Source organism: Rhinatrema bivittatum, chromosome 2 (assembly GCF_901001135.1).
Source record: "Rhinatrema bivittatum chromosome 2, aRhiBiv1.1, whole genome shotgun sequence".
Lineage (NCBI taxonomy): Eukaryota > Metazoa > Chordata > Amphibia > Gymnophiona > Rhinatrematidae > Rhinatrema > Rhinatrema bivittatum.
In genome coordinates, this window is record NC_042616.1 from 825428007 (window position 1) to 825449086 (window position 21080).

A 21080-nucleotide genomic window follows, 5' to 3' on the forward strand; every position below is an offset into this window, starting at 1 on the left:
TAATCATTTTGCCTTCCTTCCACCTTTCTTAATGTGTAGAATACATATGATCTGCGCCTCTAGGATTGTATTTTTAAACAATGACCATGCCTGTTGAACATTTTTAACCTTTGCAGCTGCACCTTTCATTTTTTTTCTATTTTCCTCATTTTATCAAAGTTTCCCTTTTGAAAGTTTATGTTAGTGCTAAAGATTTACTTATTGTCCCCTTCCAGTTATTAGTTTAAATTTGATCATGTTATGATCACTGTTGCCAAGTGGCCCCACCACAGTTACCTTGCTCACCAAATCCTCCGTTCCACTAAGAATTAAATCTAAAATAGCTTCCTCTCTTGTTGGTTCCTGAACCAATTGCTCCATGAAGCAGTCATTTATTACATCCAGGAACTTTATGTCTCTAGCAAGACCTGATGTTACATTTACCCAGTCAATATTGGGGTAATTGAAATCTCCCATTATTATTGCACTGCCAAATAGGTTTGCTTCCCTGATTTCTCTTAGCATTTCATCATCTGCCTGACCATTTTGTCCAGGTGGACGGTAGTATACTCCTATCACTATACTCTTACCCAACACACATGGGATTTCTACCCATATAGATTCTACTGAGCATTTAGTCTCTTGTATGATCTTTAGCCTGTTGGACTCTATACCCTCCCGGACATAAAGTGCCACACCCCCACCAAGTTGATCCTCCCTATCATTACGATATAATTTGTACCCTGATATAGCACTGTCCCATTAGTTATCCTCCTTCCACCAAGTCTCTGTGATGCCAATTATGTCAAAATGACCTATCATTCCTGCCGTCTTGTCTATGTTTCTATGTAAGAGGATTAAGGACAGAGGTTTTTCATCTTCATCTCCAGGCAGATCTAGGCCGGGTTTGAAGGGAGAACAAGTCAGTGCTCCCGGGAAGTACAGGGGGCATCCAGCTTTGGTGGCCTTTATGGAGTTATGGGAAGGGCTTCATAGGAGTCTACATAGGAAAATAAGGAAAAGAACATATATTGACATTTTCAAGTTGTTGGAAGGGAGGAGGGGTGCTAGGACAGACAAACAGAAGGGGAAGAAGGCGGCAAAGGGGGATATGAGTTCTAAGGAAGTCCCGCGGAATATGATAAATTGGGTGCGATGTTTTCTGAGGCTGGCCACTACGAGAGGTCATTTTGATCCCTCGCACTATGGGGTCCTCCTTGCTTATGGGGATAGGATCAGAGATTGTTAGGGAAGGGCTTGGTTGAATTACGATGAGTGATTCAAGGACAGAATGGAGAAGAGCCAGTATATGTCATGGTGACTCAGGTCAGCAATCCCTGGCTGACCCAAATGAAGAACAAGGGTCACAGTGGTGGTGTTAAAGCTGGTGGGGCAGGTCAGAGTGGATCGGTAAAGGATTAGAGTGACAGGGATGCTTCCCTTCACGATTTTGGGGCCAATGTGGGTACACAGGTTAAAGGACAGTCCGTGGGACAGGAGGTTTGTTGGAGAGTTAATAAAGCCACATGCTTGATCCTGGATTGCAAGTTTAGACATGCGAGCTCAGTCTGAGGAGCCAGGGATTCTGCATCCAAATGTAGTCAGCAGGGCACAGGAGAAGCGGGTACAGGAGGGGTGGGTAGGGTAACCAAGTAAGGAGGCTCTGCAGTCATTGGCACCCTCACCGGTTAGGGTGAAGGAGATGAATGCTTGGTTACAAATTTATCTGAATAAGGACGAGGCTGTTTTATTAAGGGAGGGGTTTGAGAGCGGGTTTGTGATTCCTTATGTGAGCCCAGGAGGCAGGGGAAGGGCAAGAAATGCGAGTTCTGCCAGATATTATGTGGAGGTGGTTAGAGACAACTTGGGGTCAGAATAGAGTCTTGGACGTCTCATTGGTTCTGTCACAACGCAGCCATTCCCAGTGATGCATTTGTCCCCTTTGGCGGTGGTCCCAAAGAATGAAGATAAGTTCAGGTTAATACTGAATTTATGATCTCCTGAGGGGTCTGCCACAAACAACTTCATCCCTAGGGAATGGGGTTCAGTCCTGGGTGCATCTTTTCATGAGGCAGTAGCATTAGTTAGGAGAGCTGGGGGGAGGTTTGGCCAAGACAGATATTGAATCAACATTTCAGTTACTGCCGATGCATCCCTCCAGTTTTCCGTTGATAGGATTTGATTTTCAGAACAAATACTTTGTTGATCATTGTCTTCCCATGGGATGTGCCATTTCTTGTGCATATTTTGAGGCTTTCAGTTCTTTTGTTCATTGCCTGATGGTCCAGGTGACAGGGAAGAATACCATGTTGCATTATTTGGATGAAACTTTATTTGTAGGTGCAGCGGGGTGTGTGTGTGCGTGAGGACCTTTGCGGGATTTTGTTGAGGTAGGCCAGCAGTTGGGGGCTCCTATCACCCATATTAAGACAGAGAGGCCTGTATCAAGGCTCAGAATTGGTTTGGCAATTTCTTATGTTCTTATGTTCTTAAGAGTGGGTTGGCATAGGGGGTCATCAAAAACATCACCTTCCTTGAATTGTTTCTCATTGTCTTAGCCTTGGCGCTGTGGGGCCAAGGACAGCAGGACAGGAGGATGCTGTTTTGGTGCGATAACCAGGGGGTGGTTGAAGTGATAAATAGACAGTCCGCGAGGTGCGAGTTAGTATCTGCACTTTTGCAGGAATTTGTTTAGTTGTGTTTGAAATGGCTTATTAACGCTCGAGCTAGGCATGTACTGCTGGGGGTGAACCTAGTAGCCGATGCCTTTTCTCATTTCTGCTGTTGGCTCCTCAGGCAGATCAGGAGGAAGCTTTCGTCCTGGAATACCTTTGGTCTCTTGGCCTGAAGACACATGGGCAATGATAAAGGCCTCTGTGGTTCCGGCAATTTGAGCAGTATCAGCGACGCATTGACGATGTCAGACCGGCCCGGGTATTCGCCGCCCAGGCCGGCCCACGATGCATCACGTGGTCTGCCGAGCGTGGCTCTGTCACGGCCGCACACGGCAGACAACATGACTGGAGCAATCGGCCCACGGGGGGATGCCCAATCCCCTGATAGGCCAATCTGCCCCTGGGCAATATTTATTTATTTATTTGTTTTGAGTTTTCTATACCTGCATTCGCGATGAGAATCGCATCAATGCCGGTTTACAATGAACAAGAGGTGAAGGAAGGTAACAAATAATAAGGAACATTAACAGGTGCTCAAAAAAAGATTGCAGTTACAATAAAACAAGGGAATTACACAACTTGGAGCAGTGAAAAGGAGCTAGGAATTTAACAGGGAGAACAAATTTACCAATTAATGGTGTGAACAGAGTTATGGAGTTTGCAGAGTTATTGAATTACCATGTTGAGGTACATTTATTAATTACCCTCTTTAGAAAAATTCTGAGCGTCAGTTAGTGGTGAATTAAGATACCCTTAAAAGGATATCCTTAAAAGGAAGAGATATCCTTAAAATATCCTTAAAAGGAAGAGATGCAGTGATGAGTTTCCTGAGGGCAATGGGTTGGGGCGAGGGACTGGTTATGGATGAAGTTATACTGAAGTAAATTCTAAGAGCCTAGGTGGCTGGGTAATCCTTGAGCTCTGTGTGGGTGTGTATAGCCGGTTTCTCCTTCTTTCAGAAGGTGGTGGGGTGGGGTAATCCAGTAGTCAGTTTCATGGTCAGGAGGGCTCTTAGGGGTTGGGAAGAGCATGTGGCCCGGTCATGAACAAAAGGTGGCTTAATTGGTTGCTGAGTTGGTTGTAATCCTGCAGAATCTCCTAATTTGTTGGTCGTTTTATGAGGTAATTCTGTTCTGAGTAGCATTTGTCTTTGCTTTTTTCGAGGTCTTGAGAGTTGGGGAGCTGGTGGCAGAGTCTGCGGCTTGGCCAGGGGAGTTGGGGTTATTGAATGGTAATGTCCGAGTATTTGATGAAGCAGTGAGTTTACTTATTCACAGGTCTAAGGTTGACCAGAGGGGAAGGGGCAGACATTTATGCTGTTTTGGTCAAATTTTGAGTTGACCTGTCTGGTGCATAGTGCCCAGGATATCGTGCATCTGAGACCCGCGGTGGAGGGTCATTTTTTGGTGCATGAGGATGGTTCTCCTCTGACACATTTTCAATTTGCCAGGGTCCTTATGCTGGTGATTCAGAGGTTGGACTGGAATACAGGGGCGTACAAAATGCATTCTTTCCATATGAGGGCAGCCATGATCACAGCTGAGTCTGGCCTGTCTGTGAACAAGATCCATCAGATTGGGAGGTGGAATTTTATTTATTTATTTATTTATTTTATTTTATATACCGGCAACCGTTTGCACATCGTGCCGGTTTACAAGTAACTTACAACAGAAGATATATAGGCATAGCCTTTACAGAGAACGGTATATTTGGGAATAATTTTATCCTATATTTGACAGGAGATGTAGGGGAGGGGATGGACGAAGTTTTAATGATTGTCATGCTTTGTTTTTCAGGATTTTGAGTGGGCGAGGTTGAGAAGGGGTGTGCCTGGGTCATAGGCCACTCCTTTGTGCACTGGGCCCATAGTTGGGCAATGTCAAGGCTGCTTGGTGAACATTTGGGCCTGTTCGGAGTGGGGCAGAGAGTATGTTGGATGGGATTTTATGGTATGAGATGGGCCCACCTAATTCCAGCCATCATGGATCAAGGAGCTGACATGAGCCGGAGGTACTGGTGAAGGTGATTCATTTAGGTGGGAATGATGTAGGGTAATGGTCCTGTCATGAATTCATTGGAGTGGCAAGGAAATGCTGGGCCTATTTGATGAATAGTTTAGTGGAAACCAAGTTTGGTTGGTCAGACAGAGTGGGTTAAGTTATGCTTAGGGATTTATCTATTTGGGTGCATGGATTGTGTCACCAGGGGGGTTTAGGGTGCGACACTATTGGTCGCTGGATGTCTGTTCAGGGTTGTTTTGATAAGATTTATCCTTACATCTGTCAGAGGAGGGGATAGGTCTTCTCAATAACACTTAGAGAGGCTTTGGAAAGTTTTTTAGGTGAGGGCATGGGCCGCAGTGGGGGTACAGGGGTGACTGGTATCCCCCTTGTTTGCGGTGGTAAACCCGAGCCAAGTTATTACAGCGCAAACATCAAATGTGCTGGCTGGGGGCTTGACCCCTGAGAAATGTGCAGCTGGGGGCTTGACCCCTGAGAAATGTGCTGGCAGGGGGCTTAACCCCTGAGAAATGTGCAGCTGGGGGCTTGACCTCTGAGAAATGTGCAGCTGGGGGGCTGATACACAGGGCAGCTTGAGAGCAGTGAGGTCAGTGTCCGAGCAGCTGGGCCTCTACGGCTGGAGGGGGGAGAGAGGACCCGATTTGGCGGAGGTGGACTGGAAGGGATTGAACCTCACAACGCTGGGGTGTGAGATTGTGGGGGGCTCGTGTGTGGCAGAGTAGGGGTACTGAAGTTTGTAAGGCTCGGGTTACTGTTTGGGTTATTAAACTGCAGCCTTTTGTTAATCCAATCTATGCGCTGTGTGATTTGTGCGTTGGGCGTGAGGGGAGGTCACAGAAGTCCTGCATTCCCACGTTAGAGGTTACCTCACTCTCCGCACGGTGTTTGCTAGTCTGGGGGAGGGGGGATGGTGGGGGTAAGAGTTTTGTGAGAGCGGGTGGGGAGAGAGGGTGACAGGAAGCCTTGGATTACAACAGTAACCGAAGGGGAAACAGGAGGTGTCCGTCCCCCCCGACACATTTTACAATAAGGGCGGTGCATGGCAGGAAGGGGGCTGCACGGCTCGTCCCACTGGGACAATGTTCATATAAGGGTAGATTTTTAAAAATTGCGCGATCGCGTACTTTTGTTCGCGCACCAGGCGCAAACAAAAGTACGCTGGATTTTATAAGATACGCGCGTATCTTATAAAATCCGGGGTCGGCGCACGCAAGGGGGTGCACATTTGTGCAACCTGCACGCGCCGAGCCCAGCGCGCGCTGCCTGTTCCCTCCGAGGCCGCTCCGATTTCGGAGCGGCCTCGGAGGGAACTTTCCTTCACCCTCCCCCCACCTTCCCCTCCCTTCCCCTCCCTAACCCACCCCCCCGGCCCTATCTAAAACCCCCCCTTACCTTTATTCCATGATTTACGCCTGCGAAAAGCAGACGTAAATCTGCGCGCGCCAGCCGGCTGCCCCGCTCCGTGTTCCGGTCCCGGGGGCTGGTCCGGAGGCCGCAGCCACGCCCCCGAAACGCCCCCAGGCCGAAACCACGCCCGGGTCGCCGCCCCCAAAACGCCGCGTCACGCCCCCAAAACGCCGCGTCATTCTGCCACGCCCCAGACACGCCCCCTCCCGCCCCTTTTTTAAAAACCCGGGACTTACGCGCGTCCTGGGGCTCTGCGCGCGCCGGCGGCCTATGCAAAATAGCCCGCCGGCGCACGAGTGCCCTGCGCACATACATCCGGCCGGATTTACGCTCGCAGGGCATTTAAAATCCGCCCGATAATGGGGCAGGTGGTGGACATCAGGTCACTGCCCACAAATGACATTTCTTTTACATCTTTACTGTGCTACTTACCTGGTTATCTTTTGAAGATATTCAGATAAATAGCAAGTTATTCAGCCACACAACATCAGATAACTCAGGCCTGGACTGAAGCAGGTGTAAAGTTATGCGGCTAAGTCAGCAGGGATAGTACAGAATCAGCTAACGAAGCGGGATAATGAAACCCTCCCAGAAATGCCAGGGTGCATGGAGCCCAGAATCCGTCCCTGACACTGCCAGTCTGGGGCACAGGTACCCGGCAGACCCCCAGTAACTGATGCATTTCTTGTATCTCACCCCCAGGGATAAGCACCGGCTTTCCCGAGTCCACCTGGCTAATAACTCTTTATGGACTTTTCCTTCAGGGACTTCTCCAATCCTTTTCTGAAATCCAAATGCTCTGGCAACAGATTCCATCACTTGATTGTGCCCTGAGTGAAAAATCCTTCCTACGACTTGTTTTAAATCTGCCACTTGCTACTATCATGGGGCGTCCTCTAGTCCTAGTGAAGTTTCAAAGGGTAAATAACCGTTCCCTATGGGGTAGATTTTCAAACCGCGCGATTTGGCGTACTTTTGCTGGCGCATCAGGCGCCAGCAAAAGTACGCGGGAGTTTAGTAGATACGCGCGTAGCCGCGCAAATCCTGGATCGGCGCGCGCAAGGCTATCAATTCCGTATAGCCGGCGCGCGCCGAGCCGCGCAGCCTACCCCCGTTCCCTCCAAGGCCGCTCCGAAATTGGAGCGGCCTCGGAGGGAACTTTCTTTTGCCCTCCCCTCACCTTCCCCTCCCTTCCCCTACCTAACCCACCCACCTGGCCCTGTCTAAACCCCCCCTTACCTTTGTCGGGGGATTTACGCCTCCCGGAGGGAGACGTAAATCCCCGCGCGCCAGCGGGCCGCTAGCGCGCCGGGACGCGACCTGGGGGCGGGTCTGGAGGGCGCGGCCACGCCCCCGGACCGCCCCGGGCCGTAGCCACGCCCCCGGGCCCGCCCCGGAATGCTCCCGACACGCCCCGAAAATGCCGTGCGGTTCGGGCCCGCCCCCGACACGCCCCCTCAGAAAACCCCGGGACTTACGCGAGTCCCGGGGTCTGCGCGCGCCGGTGAGCCTATGTAAAATAGGCTCACCGGCGCGCAGGGCCCTGCTCGCCTAAATCCGCCCGGATTTAGGCGGATTTAGGCGAGCAGGGCTCTTAAAATCCGCCCCTATTTACCCGTTCCACCCCACTCGTGACTTATAAATCCCAATCATATCCCCTTCTCTGCCTTCTCTTCCTCCACAAGTCTCTCTATAGAATATACTGAGAGAGCTCAGAGATTTACATTTAAAATGTGTTCATAAGGCAAGCTTTGCAATATGAAATTTTAGCAAATGTAAGAGAAAGTGACAGAATAAATAAGGAATCGGGGAAGATGGGAGAGAACGGGATCAGGAGCACAAACAGAGGAAGGGGAAGGGGAAGAGAGCAGCAATCTCTCATCTGTACAGACAGATTGCAGATCTGCATCTGAGAAACTCCACATTCTCACTGCTAATGATTTAATGCAAACAAATAAAGCAAAAGTAAAAGAGAGATTCTTCTACCTCCAAGCTTGTGATCACTTTCTTCAATTGTTGAGGGTATCTCATTGGGAAATCCAATCTCAGGTCAGTAGAAACAGCTTCTGGTTTTGGAAACTTCATCTTCTGACACCTACATGGTAAGAAAGTTACTGGGATTATTCTGGGAGATGTTCACCCCCAGGAGACAGAGATGGGCAGGTGGAGGGATGGGGTCACTGGGATTATTCTGGAAGATGTTCAACCCCAGGAGACAGAGATGGGCAGGTGGAGGGAGGGAGTCACTGGGATTATTCTGGGAGATGTTCAACCCCAGGGGACAGAGATGGGACAGGTGGAGGGATGGAGTCACTGGGATTATTCTGGGAGCTGTTCACCCCCAGGAGATAGAGATGGGAGAGGTGGAGGGATGGAGTCACTGGGATTATTCTGGGAGATGTTCAACCCCAGGGGATAGAGATGGGACAGGTGGAGGGATGGAGTCACTGGGATTATTCTGGGAGATGTTCAACCCCAGGGGATAGAGATGGGAGAGGTGGAGGGAGGGAGTCACTGGGATTATTCTGGGAGATGTTCAACCCCAGGGGACAGAGATGGGACAGGTGGAGGGATGGAGTCACTGGGATTATTCTGGGAGATGTTCACCCCCAGGAGATAGAGATGGGACAGGTAGAGGGATGGAGTCACTGGGATTATTCTGGGAGATGTTCAACCCCAGGGGATAGAGATGGGACAGGTGGAGGGATGGAGTCACTGGGATTATTCTGGGAGATGTTCAACCCCAGGGGATAGAGATGGGAGAGGTGGAGGGAGGGAGTCACTGGGATTATTCTGGGAGATGTTCAACCCCAGGGGATAGAGATGAGACAGGCAGAGGAAATGATTTGTACAGGAAAATTGGTTCTTACCTGCTAATTTTTGTTCCTGTAGTACCACAGATCGGTCCAGACTCCTGGGTTTTGCCTCCCTTCCAGCAGATGGAGACAGAGAGAAACTTCACAGGCACTGCCTCTTAAACCGGTGTAGCGAACAAAAGAAACAAGGTCGGTATATGGAAAACATTATTCAGAAAAGAGTGAAACTCGGCCAGAGTCGGGCTCGAATCTTGTCAGAATTAAGTTTTCCATACACCAACCTTGTTTCTTCTTTTTTTGTCAAAATACTTTTTATTAACAGGGAAAGTGGTACAACCATCACCACACAGTGTCCATCCGGAGGACGAAAGACAGGTAACAAGTCATTGAGTCCATAAAACTGCAAACAAGTAAGAAGGCACTCAGTACCAGCAGCCCCTGGCTTTTAATTTCTTCCCCAACCTATCCACCCCTCCACCCTCCTTACCTTGCACACCCCAGGCACACCACAGACACCCCACTTACACACCTTACTTCCCCCCCACACACCCCCCCCCCCCCCACCCTTGGGGGACCAGAGCAATGTGTATCCATTAAGGTACAGTCCATCTTGTAAAGGCCTAGGAAAGGTATCAAAGCATTTAGTCCAACAGTCACAGTAAACGCTGTCTGGTTGTCTCCTGCCCGCCAGAAAATCCAGCCGTTCCAGTTGCACTAAAGAAGCCATTCTGGCCAACTAGGCTGCAACCGAAGGCGCATTCGACGGCTCCGTCCAATCAGCCAATATAGTCCGACAGGCCATCATAATCGCCATGCATTCAAATTTTGCCTTCAATGGACCCGGGTTGAGGCCCAGGCAAAGTGCTGGACAACAGTACTCGGCCCGTAGCGGCGAGGGCCACTCCAACACAGGTTCCAACCACATCGAGAACCACCGTCCAGAAGGGTCTCAGCAGGGGGCAGGCAAACAATCGGTGGAGCATCGTGCCATCTCGCGTGCCGCACTTAGGGGTAGATTTTCAGACCGCGCGAATAGGCGTACTTTTGCTGGCGCATCAGGCGCCAGCAAAAGTATGCGGGATTTTAGTAGATACGCGCGTAGCCGCGCGTATCCGCTAAAATCTTGGATCGGCGCGCGCAAGGCTATCAATTCCGTATAGCCGGCGCGCGCCGAGCCGCGCAGCCTACCCCCGTTCCCTCCGAGGCCGCTCCGAAATCGGAGCGGCCTCGGAGGGAACTTTCTTTTGCCCTCCCCTCACCTTCCCCTCCCTTCCCCTACCTAACCCACCCGCCCGGCCCTGTCTAAACCCCCCCCCCTTACCTTTGTCGGGGGATTTACGCCTCCCGGAGGGAGATGTAAATCCCCGCGCGCCAGCGGGCCGCTAGCGCGCCGGGACGCGACCTGGGGGCGGGTCCGGAGGGCGCGGCCACGCCCCCGGGCCCGCCCCCGGAACGCTCCCGACACGCCCCGAAAACGCCGCGCGGTACGGGCCCGCCCCCCAGACACGCCCCCCCTCGCCAAACCCCGGGACTTACGCGAGTCCCGGGGCTCTGCGCGCGCCGGTAGGCCTATGTAAAATAGGCTCACCGGCGCGCAGGGCCCTGCTCGCCTAAATCCGCCCGGATTTGGGCGGATTTAGGCGAGCAGGGCTCTTAAAATCCGCCCCTTAATACAAAGGGCTGATGTTGCCAGTCACATTTTAAACCACCGAACATCATCATAATATAGGCAGTGGAACCAAGCTGAAATCTGTTGTGGGGTAATAGTAGAGTCCAAAGCTGTGGACCAGCGGGTTGCCAAACGGACTGTGTGCTGGACGGCCCGAAGTTGTTGTCCAAGCTTTTTCCAGCCCGTAATAGTATTCGCCAAGTAGGCCGTATCAAAAAGGTTATTTGCAAACTTCATTTCGGCCGCTAGTGGGGCGGGTGTCCAGGCGAAGGTTTGCAAGTAATGATGTGCTTGAAGGAAAGCATAGAACTGATTCATGGGTACTTGAAAGGTGCGCGCCAGAGTAGCAAAGTCCAACAAAAGATAAGATTCAGGATCAAACATATGAAAAACAAACAGTGCCCCCTTGTCTGCCCATGATTGAAAGACTGGTCTACTGTCCTGGCCAGGCAGAAATTCTGGGTTACCCACAAAAGGGAGGAGCAAAGATCTAACTCTGGTCATATTGCCCAATCGTCGAACCCATCGCCAGGCCTTAATACACGGGTAGAGTAACATGTGGGGTTATGGCATGGTTTGGCAGTGTCGCGCACTAATCTGAAGGAGGCTCAAAGGGGACCCCATGGCCATCATACAAGTCAACATTCCTGCATCACAATAATAATAGGACCCCGTGAGCCATGCGCCCACAAACCGGAGTTGGCAGGCCACGTTATACAGCCGAAAATCCGGCATATTAAGTCCTCCCTGCTCCCTAGGATGTTCCAACACTGTATAAGCAAGGCGCGCACGGCGTCCCCGCCACAAGAAACGCTGTATACTAGAGCACAGGCACCAGACATCATCTGCCGTCAGCCAACAGTGAATAATATGTAACAGGTAAAGGATGTTAGGTACCAGCACCTTCTTTACTAGGGCGCACCGCCCAAACAGGAAGAGCAGCAAAGGGAGCCAAAGAGTCAATTGAGACTGTAGTCGGGCAATGCAGGGGAAATATTTAAAGCATATAACTGCTTCAAATCCCGTGGAATCCAGACCCCAAGATATTTAATTTTCCCTGGAGCCCACCTAAAAGGGAAGGGACCACCCTACGTGTCCGGGAGACTGGCTGTTAAAGCTAGAGCCTCTGATTTATTATAGTTGATTTTTAAACCCGCCATCAAGTGGAATTGGTCAAAGAGGGCAATAATGTCGGGCACACTGGTACGTGGTCCACCAACAAAAAGTAAAATGTTGACAGCGAACAATGCTGTTTTTAGCAGATGGCCATCTACACTAATCCCGCTAATAGCCCGCTCATTTCGGAGACAAATAGCCAAAGGCTCCAGGGCCATCACAAATAATAAGGGTGAAAGAGGGCAGCCTTGGTGGACCCCACAGTGGATAGAAAAAGATCTCATAGGCAGGCCATTTAGCAAGATAGTAGCACTCAGGTTACAGTAGAGAACACGCAACCACTGGAGATTTATGCCCGTAAAGCCATACTTCTGCAGCACCCAAAACATATACTCCCAAGACAAAGAGTCAAACGCCTTTTTGGTGTCTAGGCTCAGGATCAGTGCTTCCGCTTCTGCCTGATAATTTAACGCTGCTACCAAACGGCAGACATTATGCACCCCCTGGCAGCCCGCCACAAACCCAGTTTGGTCTGCATAGATAAGGGATGACAATATAGAACTTAAGCGAGCAGCAAGGACAGAGGCCAGAATTTTGACATCCACATTCAACAGTGAAATAGGGCGGTAAGACCCAACCTCTAAAGAGTCCTTACCCGGTTTTGGTAGGACAATAATGACAGATTGGTTCGAGAGTGGTGATAGAGTATTTGTATGCAAAAGATCCTCATAGTAGGACTGTAGGGGGCACATAACAATAAAGCATAGGATTTTATAAAATTCCGATCCAAACCCGTCTTGCCCTGCCGCTTTACCCAGTGAATCACAGCATAGATCTCCTGCATGGTGATAGACCGATTTAAAGTGGCAAGATGATCCTGTGACAAGTGGGGCCAGGAGAGCCCCTGAAATAAGGTCTCCGCCACCTCCATGTTCATGGGCTTATTATCATATAGAGACTGATAGTATTCCAGAAACCGTGCCGCAATCGCAGCAGGAGCAGTTTGCTGTATCCCATGCCTATCTCGTATCCCTATCACTGATGCCCGTTGCCCCCGAGGCCACACAAGATGAGACATCAGACGGCTGGCCCTATTACCAAATTTATAAAGCTCGTACTGGTAATATTTGAGGGATTTCGAAGCTCTCTGGTGTAATAAACTGTTGAGCACTTCTCGAGCCCTATCCACATGTGCCTTAGCATCAGCCGATAAGTCTCCCATTTGAGTGAGCTGGGCTGTTTTGAGAACCTCAGTGAGCCGTAAAATCTTGGCATTTCATCAGCAGTTTTTCTTGGCCACATAGGCTATCACAGCCCTTCACATGACCGCCTTCCCAGCCTCCCACATCTTCGTAGGGGATACCTCCAACGTGATATTCCGAGCCAAATAATCCTCTCAATTTTGCTTCAAATAACCCTGGAATTCCGTATCTAAATAGAGGTCAGGTCACAAGCGCCAAGAAAAGGGGGGTCTAGCCCCCACCCCCCAACTGAGAATCAGGGTCACCGGGGCATGATCTGACAGGGAGATGGTCCTTATGGTGGCATCTTGAACCCTAGGGAAACACTGATCCGAGACCTGCAGGTAGTCCAACCTGGAATACGTATGGTGTGGGTTGGAGAAAAAGGTGAAATCCTGTTCCTGTGGGTGTAAAACCCACCAGATGTCAATCAGGTGCAATTCCCTGCACAAAAAATTAAGCCCCTCAGCCTCATCCGCCCCACTAGGAGGCTTGGGCGGATTAGTGTCGAGAAGTTTGTTGGCCACAGTGTTAAAGTCACCGCCCACCACTAAGCTATAATCAGAAAATTCCGCTAGCACAGTCATTAGGGAAACAAAGAAGGCGTGGGAGTATATGTTAGGGGCATAGACATTGCAAAAGACAATTTTACGCTGATACAAGGTACCTGCCACCTCAACATAGCGCCCCTCCTCATCTCTGCAGGTGTGCGTATGCTGAAATGGTAGCCCTTTTTGAACAAGGATGGCCACTCCCCGCTGGTGACGATTACAGGAGGAATAACAACACTGGCCCACCCAGTCCCTCATGCTCACCATCCCCAAGATGGGTTTCCTGTAAAAATGCTACTTGCGTTTTCATACGCTTAAACATTGCGTGTAATTTGGCCCTTTTTATCGGGGAGTGTATACCATCCACATTCATAGTTACAATCTTAACCTGTGCCATAATGTGGACAAGACAGGAAAATTCCATCCCATAGCCCGCGAAGGCCCCAGGTCCTATTCACAGCAGTTTCTCCAAGGCCTCCCAGCCTAGGCCTCAGAGAGTAAGAAGTAAACATTATCATCACAAGTACCTTGAACATGAAAATACAGCCCTGAGTTTCGCCGGGTACAGAAATGCAAATCTGATCCCTCGCTTGTGGAGCGCTGTATAGGCAGGGGCTATCGTTTTCCGCAGTGCTGCAGTACTGGCTGAAAAATCATTAAACAAAAGCAGCCGCTGACCGTTATATTCCGCCAGCCCTTTTTGTCAATAGGCCCCCATTAGCTGGGTCTTGTGATCCCAATTAAGGATGCGAGCCATTACAGGCCGTGGCCTCCCTTGGCCATCACGAACAGGGCCCACACGATGCACCCACTCACACTGAAGATGTTCGTCAGTCAAAGCAAGGCCCACTTGTTGTGGGAGCCATTTCTCCACAAAATCCTTCAGCTCCCGCTCCTGCACCGCTTCAGGGAGGCCAATAATTTTTAAATTATTCCGCCGGCCCCTATCCTCCTGCTCCTCTATCTTAGCCAGTAGCTCTCTCTGTCGGCCCTGGAGCTCCGCCACGTGATGCTCTGTGGTAGCCAGGCGGTCTCCCAGGTCTGAGATAGTATCTTCAGCAATGTCCAACCTCTTGGAGTGCCCCTCGACCACTGCCTTGATGTCCTCCATTGCTGTCTGGAGCTTGAAGAGCCTGCCATCCAATGCCTCGGTGACCCACTGTGAGATTTTTTGCAGGGCCTCCTCCATTACTGAGGCCAGTACTGGTTCCCCCGTCGGAGCTGCTGCGGCCATCTTGGCTACACATGGCCGTTTTGGCTGGCGCTCACATCTGCCGCAGGTGCTGGTCCTTCACATTACCAACTCAACTTGCTGCGGCGGCAAGAGTCAGCAAGTGCTCCCTGCAGCTCTTCAGCATTATTCAGTACTTAAGCCTAAAATATCTAACATAACTTTCACTATCTTACATTTACATGTTATACGACTGGTTCCCTGTAAAGCGCTATAATGCCAAGTTCATGTTTTATGTAAACCGATGTGATACTCAGAGTGTATGTCAGTATATAAAAGGTTCTAAATAAAATAAATAAATAAATAATAAATCAGCTCTATAATATGCCCCAGATGAGCAGAGGAAAAGATGAAAATCCATAAATTGAAAACCAAATTTGGAACTTTTCTTGAAAAGACTAATGGGAAACCTATGCCATTCTTCAAATTCTCCAGAATCATTAGGGTAAACAAAACCAAGCAGACTCTCTGAACCTTCCCTCCACCAATGGGCGAGACTCTGGACTGATCTGTGGTATAACAGGAATGAAAATTAGCAGGTAAGAACCAATTTTCCTTTCCCTGTATGTAGCCAGATCAGTCCAGACTCCTAGGATGTACCAAACCTTCCCTAACTGGGGTGGGACTCTGAGAGTCCTGCTTGAAGTACCCCACCGAAATTTCCAATGTCCGAGACCAGGACATCTAATCGGTAGTGTCTGGCAAAGGTATGCATAGGTTTCCAAGTAGCAGTCCTGCAAATCTCTTGTGGCGACACTAGCTGACATTCTGCCCAGGAAGCTGCCAGGGAACAAATAGAATGAGCCCTTAACCCCTTTGGGATGGGTTGACAGCGACAGATATATGCAGAACCAATTATCTCCTTCAACCAACGTGCTATAGTGCCTTTGAAGCTTTCTGACCTTTTTTGCACCACTCCATAGCACAAAAAGGTGATCCGACAACCTGAAATTACTTGTGACCTCAAGATACCGCACAAGGCCCTTCTGACTTCCAGACATCTTAATTCCTTTGCATGAGACTTAGCACTCTCCAAATTTGAAAAGGCTGGACGCTCCACTGTATGACTTAATTGGAGCATAGAAACGACCTTCGGCAAAAAAGACGGGAACATGCTCAGAGAGACTCCGGAATCTGAAATCCTCAAAAATTGTTCGCTACATGATAAATGATACGAGGATAGGGGAAGAAGAGGTGGGGTTTTATTGTATGGCTGTATTTAAAGTGGCATTTAAAATGTTATAGTTTAAATTTTATGTGTTGTAAAATGTGTAAGGACTGTTTTATATGTATTTGAGTGTTGCTACTGCAACTCAATTTATTGTAAACCGCCTTGAAATGAATTTGAAAGTCGGTATATAAAGTGAAATAAATAAATAAAATAAATAAATACATGATAGGGCTTGAAGTTCAGAAACCCTTCTGGCTGAACAAATCGCCACCAAGAAAACCATCTTCAAAATCAGATCTTTTATGGTGGTCCTCTTAAGAGGCTCAAAAAGTGCTTCACACATACCCTTGAGGACCAATTTAAGGTTCCAAGAAGGACACATCTTACAAACCATGGGGTCGCAAATGATTCGCCCCTTGGAGAAAATGTACCACATCCGGATGTGCAGCTAGAGTTGTTCCATGAGCCTTGCCACACAAGCAGCCCTAGGCTGACACCTGCACACTCAGGGAACTAAAAGACAAACCTTTCGTCAGGCTCTCTGCAAAAAGTCTAGAATCTGCAACCGATGCTCAACAAGGATCAACCGCCTGCTCCATACACCAAGACTTGAAGATTCTCCAAACCCGGACATACGCCAAGGAAGTAGAGGTCTTGCGAGCTCACAACAGAGTAGAAATAACATCCTCTGGATATCCTTTCTTTCTTAATTGCACCCTTTCAAAATCCAAGCTGCAAGACAAAAGCAATCCGTTTAACTTGAAAATATAAGGCCCTGCCGCAGAAGATTTGGAAGATGGCCAGGCCTCAGGTGGCCATCCAGTGCTAGATTAACCAGGTCCATAAAACAAGGCCTTCATGGCCACTCCGGAGCCATGATAATCACCTTTCCTGGGTGGACCTTTATTTTCCTTACAACCTTGCCCATCAGAGGCCATGGAGGAAACATGTAGATCAGAACGTTTTGTGGCCAAGGAAGCACCAGGGAATCAACCTTTTCTACTTTGTGCTCTCTTTTATGACTGAAGAAATGTAGTGCCTTGGCATTCCTTTGGGATGCCATCAAATCCATTTGAAGCACGCCCCCCCTGTGAGAAATGAGGGTCATTACTTCCTGCGATAGCTCCCATTCTCTGGGGATCCAACTGTTATCCACTGAGATAATCCTCCTGCACATTGTTGGACCCCGCTGTGTTCAAGGCTGCTAGCAATGCCAGGACATCAGCATTTCTGCCTCCTGAACAACCGCTCGACTCTTGGTATCAGCCTGGCGTTTGATGTAGGCCACTATAGTTGCATCATCTGACAGGACTCTGACTGCATGGTTATGTAAAATGGAAAGAAACTCCTGCAGAGCCAACTGCACTGCTCTTGTCTCCAGGCAATTGATGGACCAGTTTGCTTCCTTTGCTGCCCAGTTGTCCGGCATTGACTGGGACTGGCACACAGCTCCCCAACCAGAGAGACTGGAGTCAGTAGTCACCACCATCCTTTGAGGAACCTCACGATCCACCCCACTGCACAAATGACCCTGGCCAAGCCACCATGAAAGACTGGACCTGGCAAACTCTGTAAGCGGTAGTGAGAGATGAAACTGCTCTGACATCGGATCCTGCCGGGATAGAAATGCTTTCTGAAGAGATTGCATATGAGCAAACGCCTATGGGACTAGCCCCAAGGTTGAGGCCATGGAACCAAGGACCTGCAAGTAATCCCAGACCCTGGGCACTCGGGCCTCCAACAGGTTCAGAACTTGAGCCTGAAGCTTGACAGTCACTCCTCCATGAGAAATACATTCTCCAGTCGGGTATCAAAGCATGTGCCTAAAAACTCTAGCACCTGAGAAGGTGAAACGTTGCTCTTTGACAGACTGACTATCCATCCCAGAAATTTCAGGTGATGCAACACCACTTCCACCACACCTCAGCAAAGGACTTCTGACTTCACCCAGATGAGCCAGCCATCCAGATACAGATGGACCAGCAGGCCCTCCTTTCTGAGACCTGGCACCACTACCACCATCGCTTTGGTGAAGGTCCTCAATGCCATTGCTAGTCTGAACGGGAGAACATAGAATTGACAATGCCTCCCCAGGACCATAAACCTGTGGTTCCTTTAATGATCTGGATGAATCCCTATGTGTAGGTACGCCGCCATCAGATCTAAGGAAGCCAAGGACTCCCTGCTTCTCGCCACTGCTATGACAGACCGCAGAGTCTCCATCCAGAAATGGGAAACTTTGAGAACTAGAGTCCTTTTTAAATCAGAATTGGTTGAAAATTTCCTTCCTTTTTGGGCACACAAAATAAATTGATTAACGCCCAGTACCCTTCTTGTCCCGGGGAACAGGGACAATGGCCCCCAACATTTGAAGCCACAGTATGGTCTGCTGAATGACCAACTTCTTTTCCGCCAAGGTACAAGGAGATACCATAAACAGGTTTCTGAGCTGCCGAGCAAATTGTAAAGCGTAGCCTGATCCTATCATACTTAGAAGCCACACTTAGAAGAACCCATGAAATGGCTGATTCCAGGATTGCTACCTCCCCGAGGTCTACCTTTGACCAACACTCAGAGCTCTGCTCCCGAAAGCGAGAGCACATAGGAGAAAACCTTTGGACCCTCTTGGCTTGTCCTCCAGTAGCTTGTGGACCTTGTTATCTCACAGATTCTTTATCATCTGCTCCAAGTCCTCTCCGAACAGAAGTTTGCCCTTAAAAGGCAATGCTCCCAGCTGAGCTTTCATCAAAACATCCGCTGACCAGTTCCGCCACCAAAGAAGTCTCCTGGCCGGGACCGCCAACATCATCGTTCAGGAGGACGTGTGAACAAGGTCATACAAAGCATCTGCCCCATAAGTGACCGCCACTTCCAATCGCTTCACCAGTTCAGACTCCTGGGGTGTCATATTAATGTCACTTTGCAACTGTTGTACCCATTGCAAACTAGCCCGGAGCATAAATCTTCTGCAGACAGCCACCCGGATGCCCAGCACCGACACCTCAGAAATCTCTTAAGATGCATCTCCAGCTGCTGCCCCAGCTACCAGAATGGTAGTCCTCTTCATAACTGCCAGAACCGAGGCATCCACCATCGGCACATTCAAGAGCTCCAGATTGTCTTCGGGCAAAGGATAAAGCCTATCCATGGCTCTACTCACATTAAGGCCAGTCTCTGGAGTGTCCCACCCCCTGATCACCAGCTCTTTCACTGACCTGAAAAGGTAAGGTCTTTGCTGGACCCCTCAAGTTGGACATGACCGGATCCACTTTCTCCAGGTCAGCCTGCTCCTGCAGAAAAAAGATATTCTCAGCTCAGCCAAAACCAGAGGGATCAGGAGTCTGAGTTCCTCTCTTTGAAACAGGCAAACCACCTTAGGATTGTCGCCCTCTGTAGATGGAGCCATTCCAGTGTCATCCTCTGGACCTTGCACCAAGTAAAACGTATTTGCGTCGGGAGAACCAACCCCAGATGGCAACCCCCAATCCAACTCCTCTGAGGAACCGACCTTGGTGGACCCTGTCCCAGAAGGACCAGGATCCTCTGAATACTAGCGGCCCTTGAAGCCCCCCGAAAATCTGGACTTCTTCCTGGGGGAGGATCTGTTATCCTCTGCTTAAAAGAAGGTCGCTCCAAGGCCTTATGGGCCAAATAGACTTTATGCAGCAATAAAACAAACTCTGATGAAAAAGGGGAGGGAACCTCCACATCCTCATCCAGAAAATCTAGCTCCTCCCCCTAGAGGTCCCCTGGGGCCCCCGGGTCTCCTCCATTGAGGGATATGCTGGAGAAAGCACAGGCAGGAGATCCCCTCCCCCTGCTGCAGCTTGTGCCTTACATGCAAAGGAATCCAAAATGGACGCCGTTGTCGCGCTCAGTGGGAATGGATCAATGACCTCCCTTGCTGCAGCTCTGCAAAGGTGCACACCAGTCTCTCCACATGAAAATGACCGCGTGGCACACATTGGGAGCTGCAAAGGGGAAACACTGCTCACCTGGAGCCCTTCTGCCACCGACGGGAATCAAACAAACACATTCCCCGTCCTTTATCTATTTCCCCCTTTTTATTTCAATAAACTTTAGAAAAAACAGACAGAAAACAGCTTGGGAAGAAGCCCAGCGGGGACCAAAGCCTGGAGGTCTGGAGCTGATAAATGATAAACTCCGAGATTACTTCTCCACAGTAGGGCACCTCAGGGGCCCCAACTCAGACTCCCCTTGGGATTAACATGGACCCAGGAACCTTCTCCGGGTCAGAATTTTTTCCAAGGGATGCAAGCATTTGCACAGGCTCAATCAGCCCCGGATGCAGCAGAGTCTCAACCCCTGCTGGAAGCACAAAATCCTCCCGGCCTCCCTTGAAGGCCTTGTCTAACTAAGTGTCTCCTGGTCAGGGACCCGGATACCTCAGATGATGATGACAGCTCCCTGGAAGAAAGAGAAATCCCTCCAGGCCTGGAACCATACCGAACCATGCTTAGTTTATTCCACAAGGATGAATTACCAGCCCTTGTTTCCCAGATTCTGAAGACTCCTGGTACTCCAGGCACGGACCCTATGGCGGAACCAAAGAAGAACCCAATTCTGGGGTCCCTTTGTAAAGCCTCATGTTACTTCCTGATGATGGAAGCCATCCAGGAACTGATTGACCTGGAGTGGGATGTCCCTGAGGCCAGCTTAAGGGAGATCAGGCCCTGGGCCCAGGAAAAGGCTCCAGCCACGCCCCCCCAAATGAGATGGGGCCGATCCATCCACAGGACCATTCTGGTCGTCACATCTCAAAAAAGATATAGTTGTGATGGAGAAGGTACAGAGAAGGGCAACCAAAATGATAAAGGGGATGGAACAGCTCCCCTATGAGGAAAGGCTGAAGAGGTTAGGACTTTTCAGCTTGGAGAAGAGACGGCTGAGGGGGGATATGATAGAGGTCTTTAAGATCATGAGAGGTCTTGAATGAGTAAATGTGAATCGGATATCTACACTTTTGAATAATAGAAGGACTAGGGGGCATCCATGAAGTTAGCAAGTAGCACATTTAAGACTAATCGGAGAAAGTTCTTTTTCACTCAACGCACAATAAAGCTCTGGAATTTGTTGCCAGAGGATGTGGTTATTGCAGTTAGTGTAGATGTATTTAAAAAAGGATAGGATAAGTTCTTGGAGGAGAAGTCCATTACCTGCTATTATTTTGTATTTGTTTATT

General features: G+C 49.5%; 1 protein-coding gene across 1 annotated transcript in view; it reads right to left on the minus strand.

The window, feature by feature from the left end:
* The window catches only part of LOC115085847 (E3 ubiquitin-protein ligase TRIM39-like), a 61662-nt gene that overhangs the window by 24875 nt on the left and 15707 nt on the right, over positions 1–21080 (minus strand). The window contains exon 5 of the mRNA XM_029592350.1: positions 8069–8177. Coding sequence (XP_029448210.1) covers positions 8069–8177 — 109 coding nt within the window. The remainder of the gene's footprint in view (positions 1–8068; positions 8178–21080) is intronic.